At 41.2% G+C, this 14,857-nt stretch overlaps 1 protein-coding gene across 3 annotated transcripts in view; it reads left to right on the top strand.

Annotated features, from left to right (window-relative positions):
• Positions 1-14,857, top strand: part of CNTN4 (contactin 4) — a 958,070-nt gene that overhangs the window by 863,904 nt on the left and 79,309 nt on the right. For all 3 annotated transcript variants that reach the window (XM_067043593.1, XM_067043596.1, XM_067043595.1), the window contains one exon: positions 12,363-12,490. In XM_067043593.1, the coding sequence (XP_066899694.1) occupies positions 12,363-12,490 (128 nt within the window). The remainder of the gene's footprint in view (positions 1-12,362; positions 12,491-14,857) is intronic.

The raw sequence follows: 14,857 nt of genomic DNA, 5'->3' as shown, positions 1-14,857 counted from the left end.
AATACCTCTTTTGCCAAAGAAAAAGCAGGCTGTCAGCTCAGTATCCTGGCAGGTAAGCACACCCAGCTAGAATGTGATGTCTTAGGTATGTTTTTATCATATTTATTTTTATCTTTAGCATCTATTTATGACAAGTGATACTGGTTTCCTGTATTTAATTACTTTAATTTTAAACTTTGAGCCATTTAAAGAAAATATTGTGACTATTAATTATGATAATGATACAGAAAATAATAATAGTAAAAATGATCGTTGCAGCTAACATTTATTAGGTATTTACTATGCACCACCACAGTTATAAATGTTTCATGGGTATTTTTACATTTAACCTTCTCACAAACCCTGTGAAAGGGAGGTGCTGTTAGTTTTATTTTAGAGATGGCAAACTGGAGCCCGGAGAGGCTAAGAGACTTTCCCAAGTCACGTGTCTAATAAATATTGGAGCAAGGCTTCAAGCCATCTGGTAGTACATGAATGTGACAGAAGCTGGGCGCATGCTGGGGAATCTGGGAAAGTTTGGATTGTACGACCATTACTGTGTTTATGTTTACGTACGGAGTTTATGTTCTTTTGTAGAAGGCAAAAACTGATAGGTGCCGCTCTTGTGCAGGGCAGTGGGAACTTAAGGAATTGTTGCTGGGCCCTGATAGTTGGTTTCTGGCGTGATATTGCCGGGACAAGGAGACTCCACTTTGATTTTTTCCCTTAGCAGTTGTTATAAAGTCCTGGGTTGAGGGGTTGAAGCCCATAAACCATGATCCTGCAATTCCCAAAGGGTTGAAAGTTGGGTACATAATCAAATTAAAACATTTTTTTCTCCAGCATAGCCAGTATAGCTATTTGTGCTGTAGAAGCCTGTTCTCCTTACTAAATTACGTAATCTGTATAGTGACCCTCCCTTTCTAATTAATAATTAACATTGTCTTCCAGGCATTTTAGTCACTTGCCAGTAAAGGAACCTTCTGTGATTACAACTTTGGCCTGTTTTTATACATTCTTTTCTTTTGCTTCTGCTTTGAGGCAATAGTGTGAACACACAGTTCTCAATACTAGAAAAAGCAATTTCAACCAGTAAAATGAAAAAGCCAAAAAAATGTATGTAATTATCATCAAAGATCTAATGGCAAATTTAAGGAGAACCTCTCACACATGGTTATAATGTTCTTCTGCTGCTTGTTTCGTTTCTTTCCTGGGCCCTCCAACCCTGCAGGATGGCTTGGTAGAAAGAGGGCAGGCTTTGTAGTGAGATCTGAGTTAGAAACTATACTCCATCCCTTATTAACGAAACTTGGACATTTTCATTCACTTCTCTGGATTTCATGTTTCTCAACAGAAAAATTGGAATAATAACGCTTCTCAGGATTGTTGTGCAGATTAAATGTGATAAGTGCAAGCACTCAGCAGTACCCAGTAGTACACTGTAGGTGCTTAATAAGCTTTCTCACACCTCGCCCTGCCCAACACTCAACTGAGTCTATTTACAGCTCTTCCTCTGGGTCTTTTGGTCCATTTCTGTGCATGTCTTCTTCTTTATTTCCAATGATTTCTAAAGACAGCTGCACTTAGTTATTAAACTATTCTAGTGCCCTAAGAGGTTGTTACATAAAACTTCCTGAGTGCCTGTAGTTTAATAATAAGTTTTTTCTCATTTTCTTGCTTTGATAAAAATACATAGAGGTACAGAAAATAGAATATTATATTACCTTCCTGTCCCCACCTCATTTATCTTCCCAATGCCTTGTAAATTTATTTGAAATCATCTCAGGTCATAAGAAACTGGAAAAAAGCAATTCTAAGTCGTATATTAATAAAGACACAGAGAAGTACTACCTGAATGAAAGGTAGCAATTTAAGAAACAAATTTTAGACAAAGCCATGTCCTGTATTTTATTTCTTCTCCCCCAAACATGGTATTTTTAGTGTTATTTGTAATACAGAAAATTACAAAGTTTTACCTGCCCAAGAAATGTATTTCCTACGTTCATCCACACACCATGTCATAAAGAATAATTCAAATGAACTTTACAATTTTAAATACTTATCTTGCCCTGGGCAGATAGATCCTTCAAGTTTATTTTATGAATCATTTAAAACTGTTGTTCAGAGAAAGTTAGAGCCGGATCAAACCAGGTTAAACAAACATGAGTTTATTTTCTTTTTCCAGCAGTGCTGCAGGCAAGGGCAGCAGCTCTGAACTGCAAGTTGTTCTGCAGGCAGAAACACACAGGTTGCTCACTGGTTTATTAAATTTGAATCTGACGACAGAAAGCAAATTATCTCTAAGGGAACTTTATCACCAGGGTGTCTGTTCAATAGCGATGTCTGTTGCTGCCTTGGACATTACACAGAAAGATCAATGACAGGCTGGCCTGAAACCACCCTTAGAGTAAGTCACTTCCCACTGATCTCCACTTAACTTGGTCATCCAAACATCCTTTATTCTTAAGATGGGGGAGGAAAGCCGTCTTCTAGAGCTCTCAGTTGACTCTTTATAAATTGTGCATTACCATGAAACAGTCTTTCGTTCACAAACCAGGATAATTCATTCTCCCCAATCAGGCTGAGCATTTCCATGTATCTTTTGAAATTAAGTATATAAACTCAAGCAAATTCCAGTTAAAAGTCATAGTAGCCAGCATTCTCCAGAAAAGCTGAACCAATAGGATATATAGGAGAATGTTTATTGTAGAAGTGGGCTCACACATTTATGGAGGCAGGAGGTCACACGGTCTGCTGTTTGCAAGCTGGAGAAGCAGGAAAGCTGGTGGTGTCATTCAGAGTTCGAAAGCCTGAGAGTAGGCATACGTCCCAGTCCAAGCCTAAAGGTTCAAGAATCAGGAGCACGGACCTCCAAGGTCAGGAGAAGATGGGTGTCCCAGTTCAAAGAGAACGAATTCTCCCTTCCTCAGCTTTTTTATTCTATCAGGCCTTCTAAAGATTGGACGATGACTGTCCGTATTGGCAATGGCAATCTGTACTCTCTCCACTAACTCAAATGCTAATCTCTTTCAGAGACACCCTCCCAGACACACTCAGAAATAATAAAATAAATACTAAATAAATACTAGCTATCTGGGCATCCCGTAGCCCAGTCAAGCTGACACATAAAATTAACCATCACAAAAATTAAAATACCTTTTTAATTTTACGAAAATAGATAGCCAAATTCCAACCCAAACAAGTCCTGTTTTTTTTTTCTTCAGAGCAGTGTTTCGGAGTGTTTTGCTGATGTCTACAGCATACCAACGCCTGTTAACCTGCCAAGCATTTCCTATTTCTCAACTGCCACAAAGCCAGGGATAGCTCTGAGTCCATATGTCTTCAGGTCTGTTGGTCACAGGCTGATTCTCTAGTTGACAGGTTGAAAAGACAAAGCTTTGTCTCTTCCTTACCACCTCTCCACTCCTTCAAAGTTTTGACTACTTCATGGGTGTCGTATTCTAAAACTATTTTGTATTGTTATTGCCTCAAGGACAAGTAAAGATACGGCTGCTCTCCAGCAATTTGGCTTCTATGCAGAACTACTTAGAAAACCGTAGGTCACCATTTGGTAGAGATCTCCTCTACCTACTTTTGACCATAATTTTAACATCAAGATAAACACTAATTAATTGTCTACACAACAAAGAGCAGATAGAATGGAAGTTCTACTTGATTCCAACAAATAAACTAGGTTAATTAAAGAAAAAATTGAAATTGGAGGTAGGCCTTAATCTTTGTTTTCCTCTTGGACTTTTACCCTTCTACGTATTATCCATTACCACATCAAACTGTCCTTCAGACTCTGCATGTGATTTTTTTTTTAACATCTTTATTGGAGTATAATTGCTTTACAATGGTGTGTTAGTTTCTGCTGTATAACAAAGTGAATCAGCTATATGCATACATATATCCCCATATCTCCTCCCTCTTGCGTCTCCCTCCCACCCTCCCTATCCCACCCCTCTAGGTGGTCACAAAGCACAGAGCTGATCTCCCTGTGCTATGCGGCTGCTTCCCACTAGCTATCTGTTTTACATTTGGTAGTGTATATATGTCCACCACATGTGATTATTAGTTTATTACCACCTAAAGAGCAATAATTTCCAGTCTCTGTTAGCTACTATTGTGGAAAAGGGCCAGGCCCATGGAGAAGGGAAATGGATGCACTGGGGAGACCACGTGTGATGGTTCTACCCCCATGGAAGCAAACACACTCCTGCACATCACCCCTTCTCCTCATCCTCTTATGGCTGCAAAGTAGGCCCTGAAGCTGCTTGCTCAACCCAGACCAACAATCTGGTGGGTTTCTGCTCTTAACACTTATGGTCAGTTGAAGGATGTCCTTAAGTTTCATATCTACCTGAAGTTCAAATGAAGTCATACAAGATTAGGATGGACCCTAAACCAATGGCTGGGGTCCTTGCAAGAAGAGGAAAATTTGGGTACAGACACCTGCACAGAGGGAAGACGACATGAGGAGACACACAGTAAGAACTATGTGTGAGGACGGAGTCAGAGATTGGAGTGATGCGTCTATAAGCCAAGGAGCACCAGGGGTGGCTGGCTGTCACCGGAAGCTCAGAGAGGCAAGAAGGACTCTCCTTCAGAGCCTCCAAAAGGAACCAGCTCTGCCAGTGCCTTCATTTCAGACTCCTGCTCTCTAGAACTCTGGGACAAGAAATTCCTCTTGGTTTAAGCCACCCAGTTCGTGATACTTTGCTATGGCAGTTCTAGGAAACGAATACAAAGCCCAATTTCTCCTCGTACTCCACTGCTGTGTTCTGTGTGGGATGTCTGGGGTGGAGAGAGTCCAAGAGGGGAGGAAGTGTGGCCTTAAACCTAAAGGCTGCCCCCCAGCCCTATCCCATTAGCTCAGCACATCGTGAAGGTTTAAAGTAATTTCAAAAGGCCACAGGAGTGAGGTAGAGACATTAATGAGCTGTTCAAGCCAGGGATGGTGGGAGCTAGAAAGCCCACCAGCTGCTTAAAGCAGTTTCCTCTCCTTTCCTCTAGCCCACTGGTGCCCTGAGGGGAAGTGTTGCAGGACTACCCCATCTTCCCATTTGCCACAATTAGCCAGGAATGAGTTTTTACATGAACTCTCCCAATTATTTGGCTTAAAAGAAAATTCTGTTGCAGAAGGAAGCACACTCATCTATGGCTAGGCAGTTCCTCATTCTAGGGCATCACCTGTGGTTCCTGGAATCAGGGGTCCTGTGACAGCACCCCACTATCCTGTCAGTTTGCTTGAGCTGAGACGTAGCAGTGCTTCTCTTGACCATGTTTGAAGTTTTTTCGTTTGTCTGTTTAATTTGTTTTAACTTTTTATTGTATATTGGAGTTTAGCCGATGAACAATGTTGTGATAGTTTCAGGTGTGCAGCAAAACGACTCAGCCATACGTATACAGGTATCCATTCTCCCCCAGACTCCCCGCCCATCCAGGCCGCCACATAACATTGAGCAGAGTTCCCTGTGCTCTACAGTAGGTCCTTGTTGGTTATCCATTTAAAATACAGCATTGTTACATGTCAACCCCAAATCCCCTAACTATTCCTTCCCCACAACCTTCCCCCAGTGTTCACTCCCCGTGTGATGTGTAAACCGATTCTTCGACATTCAGGCTTTCAACTTCCAAACATGTTTTCTGGAACTCGTCATGTGTAAAAGAAAGGGGCAACCTGTTGTGACCCTTTGAGGTTTTGTTTTGGTTTTTTTTAGTTATGTAAAATGTTAAGTGAGTCATGATCTAACAATATTAAAGATAATATTAAATTTAACTTAACAGTTTGATACTTCCATTGTTTGTTGAAAGGAAATTATTAATCCATAATTCCTCCCTTTGCAGAAGGGGAGAAATGATTTTCTAAGCTGCACTTTAAGGGATTTACTTATAAGGGAAGTGTTTCCTTATGACTCAGAGGCAGGCGAGGACATGCTGCCTCTGTCATCAGCAACTGGGCTTCCATGGAGAATTACCCAGAAAATCATAGATCGCCGTTTTAGAATAACCCTCCTCTGTAGGGTGATAGGATATTGTGGAGTTGGCAGTTTTTGTCCTCTGTTACTAAAGCCCCCCAAAAGAAAAGATCAGCATGTTTAAAGGTCCAATGTCCCCAGACAATTTTAGATTTATAGGACTGACAAGGTCAGCTCTTCAATGGCTGTAACCCAGAGCCTCGTACTGAGAGATTCAATTTGTCTCATAATTCCAAATATGCTCCCAGCCACTATGGGTCTGAAGTCTCCAAATGACAGTGGAGGAACAACCGCTTCTCTGTGTGATTGGTAATTTATTATGTTGTGAATTAGATGACCTCTTCTCATGTGGAGAAAGTTAAGTCCTATGTCATACCTTTATTTTTACTGCTTGCTCATTTATCATCTTTGACTTTTCTCTGATACTTATCAATGTTTTAAAAAGAGCCTGCAGGTAGGTCAAGGTTAACCTTTCTGTTCTAAGCCAGAAACAGATTTACATTTTCAATTCTTTTTATCTAACTCCATCCCTATGCGTGAGTATTAGGAGGAGCTCAGAGTTCAATATCAAGCTAATAGCTACAGGTCAGTCAGCAGTCTGAAATAGGAAAACAAAAATGAAGTAGAAACTTTGAAACTTCATGAAGAAACAGACATGAAAATGAAAATGTCCTTGAACTGGATTTAGGCACTTTATTCATAGAACAAAAATGGATGCAGTAGTATTAGGTGAAAAATACTTTTTCTAAGTTGGTATAGGATCCAAATTGAAAGGAAGAGAGTATCTAAATATTAGTATTGAGGTGCATTTCAGAAGTTCCTTGAGTTCATGCAAATTAGCCCCCAAGGCCAAATGTTAGCTCTGTAGCTAATTCATCCCTCATTAAATTCCCAAAAAGCAGATTCAAAGCAATAGGTCATTGTATAGTTAGCTTTTATTTGCAGAAATAAATGGTATATGTTACAGCTGGGTTTGAAGAAGATGATGTCAGTTTGTTCATACTCAGAACCCCACGGTTATTCCTCCATAGTGGAGTTAATCAGTCTTCTAGCAACAAGTTCTATGGAGGTGGCATCACAGAATCATTTGCAGAATCCGTTCCCTCCTCTCCACATTCACTGTCTCCATCTCCTGAACAAGTTCGGTAATTTCTTTAAGAGATTGGATTCGTCCAGTTATAAGGGCTTAGGACCCAATTTCTAATATCTTAAATTAGTGACTCGTATGACCGGAGCATCCAAAGGAAACTGCAGCCTTCAGGCATGGACGGAAACAGGGGTTCAAAGGTGTCATAAGGTCTCTACCTCTCTTTTTCTCTGTGTCTCTTGGGCTCTATTTATCTTTGCTTGGCTTCTTGAAGACATGATTTCTATGGCAGGCAAAATGACTGCCAACGGTTCTAGACGCCCATCTCCAGACTTAACAATTCAGCAGAAAGATGGTTTCCTCAAATAGCTCCTGATTTTGGTGAATTGCCTATTTCTAAACCAATCACTGCAGAGAGGGGAATAGTGTCTCCTGATTGGCCAGGCCTCCTGCATCCTTGCCCATCTTTATACTCTAGATAGTATGGGAAACAGCTTCTCCACTGGAAAAAGTAATGCCCCTTTTTCTATACATTTATAGAAATGTGTGCATTATGGTATATAACACAGTGGAATCATTTCTAGTTATATAACCATCTAAGGTCCTCCTGATTTATAGAGGCCTGGTATACAGGAAGTAGATAGTAGATATCTACAAGTGCATGAGTCCAGTTTTTCATCCCCTTCCATGACAACTGGTGGTCACCCGTGTGTTCCTTAAGCATAATCATGTGTTGCCAGACTTCAGAGGGAAAGAACTACTGCTTTCTTAAGAACTAAGAGTAGTCTTAGTCTTAACAGAGGCCTTTATCAATGCTTGAAACGATGGATCTAGGAGGGAACAGAGCTTTAGTTAATAGAGCATTTGGCTAGTGCACTTACGTGTTGCATTTTATGTGCCATGCACTGTTCCGAGCACTGCACATCTCTACAACAATCCTATGCATATAGTTACTTTATTATTACATTATCTCAAATTTAAAAATTTAGATACAGAGACATTAGCTTACCCAAAGTCACATAGCTTGTAACTGGTACGAGCCTGATTTGAGTCTAGACAATTGAGTTCCAGATCATATGTTCTTATTCACTACACTGCATTGCTCAGATAAGGAAGTGGTTGAATTTCCCAAAAGAGCAGTTCTCCCAACTTCATATTGTGTCCACAATTGGATTATCCCTAGGAAGAGTAAGCAGTCACAGAAGTATGATGTGATTTAGTGACAGCTACTAAAAATTACAAATTCTTCTACAAATTTTCTCCTTCACTGATCTTCTCCATTGTCTGGAACTCTAGCACTGGAGGCTTAGCTCTTTGTTCAACTCTTTGTGAAAACAGTGGGAAGATTAAAGTACTAATCCCCTGTGAGGCACTGAAATCTTGAAGGTGGGTAGTACAGTAGTTTGTAAATTTCCTTTCTCATTCCATGAGACCCATAGGAAATTGGACAGGGAAGTTTTGAGGAAACAATGGATTTCCATAAAGGGAAAGAAGAGCCTTGTGGGAGGTTGTGAAGAGCTAGCTGAGTCCCATAGCTGAGTTGCCACAATATGTTGGGTGCCTTTTGTGCAATGGAAATACCAAAATTAGGGAGGCACGGGTGGAAATGACACGGGGAAAAACATTTGTACAGCACTTTACAGTTAATAGAAACTTTCACGTATATTATCTATTGCATAAGATAATCATCATAATATCCTGTGTAATTAAAAAATAAACACTGATGTAGATCAGTGGCTCTCAACTTGGGGTGATTTTGCCCCCAGGGAACATTTGGGAGATATTTTTATTTGTCATGACTTGGGAGGAAGGGCAGAGCTACTGGAGTACAGTGGGTAGAGGATAAAGATGCTGTTAAACATCCTCCCCAGGACAAAGACTCCTCTGGTCCAAAATGTCAGTAGTGCCAATGTTGAGAAACCTTGTCTTGGAGCGTAAGTCATTTGGCCAGGTCATACACTTAACAAGCATCAGGGCCAAGGCTAGGACCCAGGTCATCTGGTGACAAATCCTGTGCTTGTTTCCTTATTCATATCCTTTGGCATTATACAATATGCAGTGTGATACAGGCTTTTTAGGTTTGCGGAATTTTAAATGGTATAAATTTGGTGCTTTAAAAGAGCTCACCCCTCAGAGTGTTTAATACACCGTAGGCCTATGTTACTTCATGGAAGATGACGCCATGTTGAAAACACAAATGTCACCTTCCTTATTGACTTCTCGTATGCCAACGTTTCACAGTTTCTAGCAAATTATTTTGTAAATGGGAATATGATTAATTCCTTTAAAGCTATTTTTGTGATTATTGAGGTAATTAGGATTTAATCACCACTCTATTTTTGTAAATACATTCTGCACTTTGGCTAATGGGTATCATATGTTCTTTATTGAGCAACTGTTATGTGTATATGTTATGTGTATATCTATGGTGTAAATGAACAAAGGGCCTCCTTGTCTGTATCCTGTACATTGATTCGGGATGACCCAGTTAATTCGTATATTGCCTTCAGGTTGTCACATGTGATAGGTGGAGTGCATGAAGCAGGCTGATTTAATAACTATGTTAAGAGAATGGTGTCCCATTTTCCCCATATAAACTGATGATTAAATAAGAGGACAGTTTTGAAGATAAAAGAGAACTACTACCTAATAAATACCAGGAATCTCACTGACCCTCTTACATAATTTTTTACTGTCATCCTAGAAGATTGGTACTACGGGCTCTATTGTATAGATGAGGAAGCTAAAACTGAAAAAGTTAAGCAAGTTGTCTCCCTCCAGTCACACAGCTGATAGAACTGGAATTTGAACGCCCATCCTTCTGAGTTCTCAAACCTTCATACTGTCTCATCAGCCTGAGTCATAGATCCTGGAGTGGGTCGTTAGGAAGCCTGTCACTTCTCTATCCCTAAGAGCCTTTTTTTTTTTTGCGGTACGCGGGCCTCTCACTGCTGTGGCCTTTTCCGTTGCGGAGCACAGGCTCCGGGCGCGCAGGCTCAGCGGCCACAGCCGCTCCGCAGCGTGTGGGATCCTCCCGGACCGGGGCACGAACCCGTGTCCCCTGCATCGGCAGGCGGATTCTCAACCACTGCGCCACCAGGGAAGCCCCCCTAAGAGCCTTTGAGAAAAGTATATGCAGCATTTATGACCCAGTGCATCTAAATCCCTTGAATTGAAAATGTTCAGCCAAAATTCTATTAAGTAAAGCTGTGCCCATCCTAGTCCTTTTGTAAAGGACTCTGTTAAGGTTGGAACTAGTGCCAAGTGGTTCAGTGACTCTGAATTCCTACAGCATAGTATTGATTTTTCTCTTATGATATTTATTTACTTATTCACTCCATCACTTAACAGATGCTTACAGGTTATCTACTACATGTCGGTCCTGTGTACTAGATCCAGGAGATTGAGTCCTCAAACAAACACAGTCCCTGCCCTCAGAGAAGCTGATATTCCATGTGATAGGACAGTTAAGTAGTAAACAAAACTTCTGGATTGTGTTGAATGGGAGGAAATAAAGTGGCTGCAGGAAAAGAGAATGACAGGAGAAGGGGAATTAATTCACTTTAGAAATGTGAGTCAGGAAAAGTCTATAAGGAACAGCTAGCTATCTCCAAGTTGAGGTCCCGAGAGGGTGTGAAGGTGACAGCTGTGCCTTGATATCAAGGCAGACAGAACAGCAAACAGAAAGGTCTTGAGGTGGGAAAGGGGTTCAGATACTCTAGGAACTTGCAAAAGACCAGTGTGACTAGAGTTCACTGAAGGGTAGAAAGATTAAGATGAAATAAGGTAGGCGAGGGAAGGGCAAAGGCCAGATCCCTTAGGCTTTGTAGGTTCTAGGAAAGAATCTCTTCTGAGTGCAACTCAGAGCCAAAGAAGGATCTTTAAGCCTGGGCGGTGATGTAATCTGATCTATATTTTAAAAGATCCCCTGGCCACTGACTGAAGAATGCATTTGAGGGGCAGGAGTAGAAACAGACAGATCATTTAAGAGGCTGTCGTGAAGGGTTGGGTGAAAAAGAGGGGGCAGAAGAGATAGGCAGAAGTGGGTAGATTTGAAAGATACAATGAAGATTCAACAGGCATTTACCTTGAATGGGCCATCTGTGTACATTTCTTATTTCTCCAACTAGCCTCTAAGCCATGCTGTATGTCTTATTCATCTTTGCATCTCTCCCTTCAGCTGTAGTTAAGTTTAAAACAGGGTTCTCTCGAATCCTTCCTGTTCCAGTTTTGTGTCTGTCAGTAAAAGTATTTCCTTCCCACCTGGTAGTAGATATTTGTCCCTAATTGTGGGCCCTGAGATGTGCCATCTACATTTGCTATTTTGCCAAAGTCATACCATGTTGTGGAATATTTTAATTTTTTAAGTTCAGTTTTTGCATCTTTTTAAAAGTGTATTGTCTGGGCTTCCCTGGTGGGGCAGTGGTTGAGAGTCCGCCTGCCGATGCAGGGGATACGGGTTCGAGCCCCGGTCCGGGAGGATCACACATGCCGCGAAGCAGCTGGGCCCGTGAGCCATGGCCGCTGAGCCTGCGTGTCCGGAGCCTGTGCTCCGCAACGGGAGAGGCCACAGCAGTGAGACGCCGGCGTACTGCCAAAAAAAAAAGTGTATTGTCTGACATATTTCAGAAAGAAATATGCTTAATAATAACTCATTTAATTTAAGCCTTCTCATCTAGAAGAAAACACTTTCAATGAAAATGCATAAAGTGGCCAATCAAGGGATTTTTTTTCTTATTCTTCCGCAGTTGTAAGACTAACGGTGATCTACAGTAAGCCTCTTTGCATAATGTGGTTAGAGCTGCCGAAGAGAGAGAATGGTTACAACCTGTCTCCTATTTCTTTTTTTTCTTTTTTTCCTTTTCTTTTTTTTTTTTTTTTTGTGGTACGCGGGCCTCTCACTGTTGTGGCCTCTCCCGTTGCGGAGCACAGGCTCCGGGTGCACAGGCTCAGCGGCCATGGCTCACGGGCCCAGCCGCTCCGCGGCACGTGGGATCTTCCCGGACCGGGGCACAAACCCGTGTCCCCTGCATCGGCAGGCGGACTCTCAACCACTGCGCCACCAGGGAAGCCCCTGTCTCCTATTTCTAATAGTTATTCCAACAGACTGTTGAGACCATATTAGCAAGAAAAGTATTAAAAATACTAAGTCATGCATCCTAATCATGTGTATGTAGATGAATATCCTAAAGATGAAGCTGTCAAGTGATGCAGCCATGAATTGATAGTTTGAAAATGACAGAATGACAGAAATAATTTCCAGTTGGTCATATGGGATAAACTTACCATTTGGGGTTTATTTGCTTTGATTTCAGAATTACCATTTCTGAAGATGGAAGCCTCAGAATCGTCAATGTGACTAAATCAGATGCTGGAAGTTATACCTGCATAGCCACTAACCATTTTGGAACTGCTAGCAGTACTGGAAACCTGGTAGTCAAAGGTAATGACTAACCCAGAGAACGTATAGATTAATATGTGAGTCCTCATTTCAAATAATGAAATCTATTGAAGTGACATCCTTCATATTAATATGTACAGATATCACTGTGTTGTTAAATTAATTCATCATGGCAAACATGATATGATTAATAATTCTTAGAGAACTGTTGGTAATGCATATGATTGAAAAGCTATCTTATTTCAGAATCATCCAGTACAATTTTGAGAATTATAGCCATTGTAGCTATTATAGTATTGTAACTAATATTATCTTCAGTCCTTTAATTAAATTTCTTTCAAGTCTCTATCGATTTGGAATTCATGTCTAGGGACACTGTGCTAACAAATTAGAAACCCACGACTCAAATACTAATTTTAGCTAACATTGTTTAAGCAGTGACATGGGTGATTTTTTTAAAGAGCTGCTTTGGTTATTCAGAGGTATGGATGTGGATTATTATACTAATAAAGGGCTTTGACCTCCTCTGTGCTTTGCTTCAGTCACCCAGCCAACCCTGTCAGCTTTAAAGAAATGAAATCTTCCACATCCCTTAGCCTGGGTGCTTTATAGTAGATACAGGAAGTCCTTTATGCTCTTGGCATGGCACAGGATGTAAGTCTGTTCCAACACCAGGGTGATGGGATAGGCTGAAAGTACCAAGTAAGAATTGTGAAAGATGAGATTTTAATTTACATTTCATTCGCATTTCTATCACTTTATGTCTTGCCCCGGAGTCAGGGACCTTGGCAATGATCTGACTGAGGAAGATAAAGCTTAGGCTGGTGAGTTTCTCAGGGTCACCAGTAGCAGGAGAGGAATGTGAACCCAGGAATCCTGCATTCCCTCTAGTTCTTTCTACTGTGCCAGGAAATCTTACTCATTTTTCCTGTTTCTCTATAATAGATACAGATGTGTTATAGCATATTTATTATTTCCCTCTTGCCCATTTGTAGCTACCTCTGTGAAGTAAGATAGCCTAAGGCAAATAAAAATATCCCCAAAAGAATAGTTGCCTCTATTTTAATTTAAAGAAGAAAGCTTAAAATTATCTAATTACATATTTCGGAGTCATTCGAAGTTGGAAAAGTACTGCCACTTATGGAAGCCTTTTTATCATAAACATACTTGTCTATGCAGATAGAAAACTCTAAGTTCAAGAGTCGAACGTAAATCTGTATTTGGATGGACTCCAGCTATTTCATCCTAGTATTCACTCAGAGCAATAGCGTGGATATTTGACTATGTGTTTGTTCTGTTTCACAGGGCAGAGGAAAAAGAAGTTAGATAATACTTGTAAAATAAAATTTCAGCTAGACGTCTTTGCTGATGTATAGCCTTCTCAGCTACAAAAGGAAACTTAGTGCTGAACTAGGACCAGGAGGAACCCCAAGGTTTCAGAGCTGATTAATGACAGAGCTGACACCTAACTATAGATGATTTGCTAGTTATGGAGATAAAAGGGAAGAGTAGGCAGAAGTCTTCAGTAGTAATGAAGAGGCTGGGCTCAGAGTCAGAGAGATCTGACTTTGAATCTCATTTCTCCCACTTACTGGCTCCGTGACCTTGGATGAGATAATTAACCTGTGTGGGGATAATAGCATTGCTGACATCTTCAGGTTTGTTTGTTTGTTTCTTTGTGGTACGCGGGCCTCTCACCGTTGTGGCCTCTCCCGTTGCGGAGCACAGGCTCCGGACGCGCAGCCTCAGTGGCCATGGCTCACGGGCCCAGCCGCTCCGCGGCATGTGAGATCTTTCCAGACCGGGGCACGAACCAGTGTCCCCTGGATCGGCAGGCGGGCTCTCAATCACTGCGCCACCAGGGAAGCCCGTTCAGGTTGTTTTGATGACTGAGATTATCCATGTGAACCGCTTAACATGGTGCTTGGCACTTAGGAAATACTAGTAGTTGCTTTGCTGTTGTTGTTTGTATTTTAACAAAATGGCTATACATACCTTCTAAATCTTATTGAAATGGAAATTCATGAAGTTTCCACCCATTAGGAGAATCAGTAAAGACAAGGGAGCCTGCCACAAACACATGACTGAGACTGTGAAAGACTATGAACACCTGAGTAGAGACGCCATATATATGCCGCTACGTATTGTTGAAACTGGGGTATTTTCACATGTAGGCATAAGTTAGGTCCTGTGTTTGGTTACTATCCTTCTTATAAACCTGACTTCCTCAGCTCTCAAAATACTTGGCAGAAAGGAAAGTCCTCTCTTTCCCATCAGAGTCCGTCTCCCAGGAGTACCACCAGCCCCGCGATAAAAACATTCTTAACCATGCATGGAGTTCCCCGCTGCTCCTCTTGTAGTGAATTATGGTACAAAGCTTAGAGAGACATCAATGGTGAAACGCACAGC

Source organism: Kogia breviceps, chromosome 10, assembly GCF_026419965.1.
Source record: "Kogia breviceps isolate mKogBre1 chromosome 10, mKogBre1 haplotype 1, whole genome shotgun sequence".
NCBI classification, from domain to species: Eukaryota; Metazoa; Chordata; class Mammalia; order Artiodactyla; family Physeteridae; genus Kogia; species Kogia breviceps.
The sequence above is the reverse complement of the archived record's forward strand: the minus strand, read 5'-3'. Positions and strand labels throughout refer to the sequence as shown.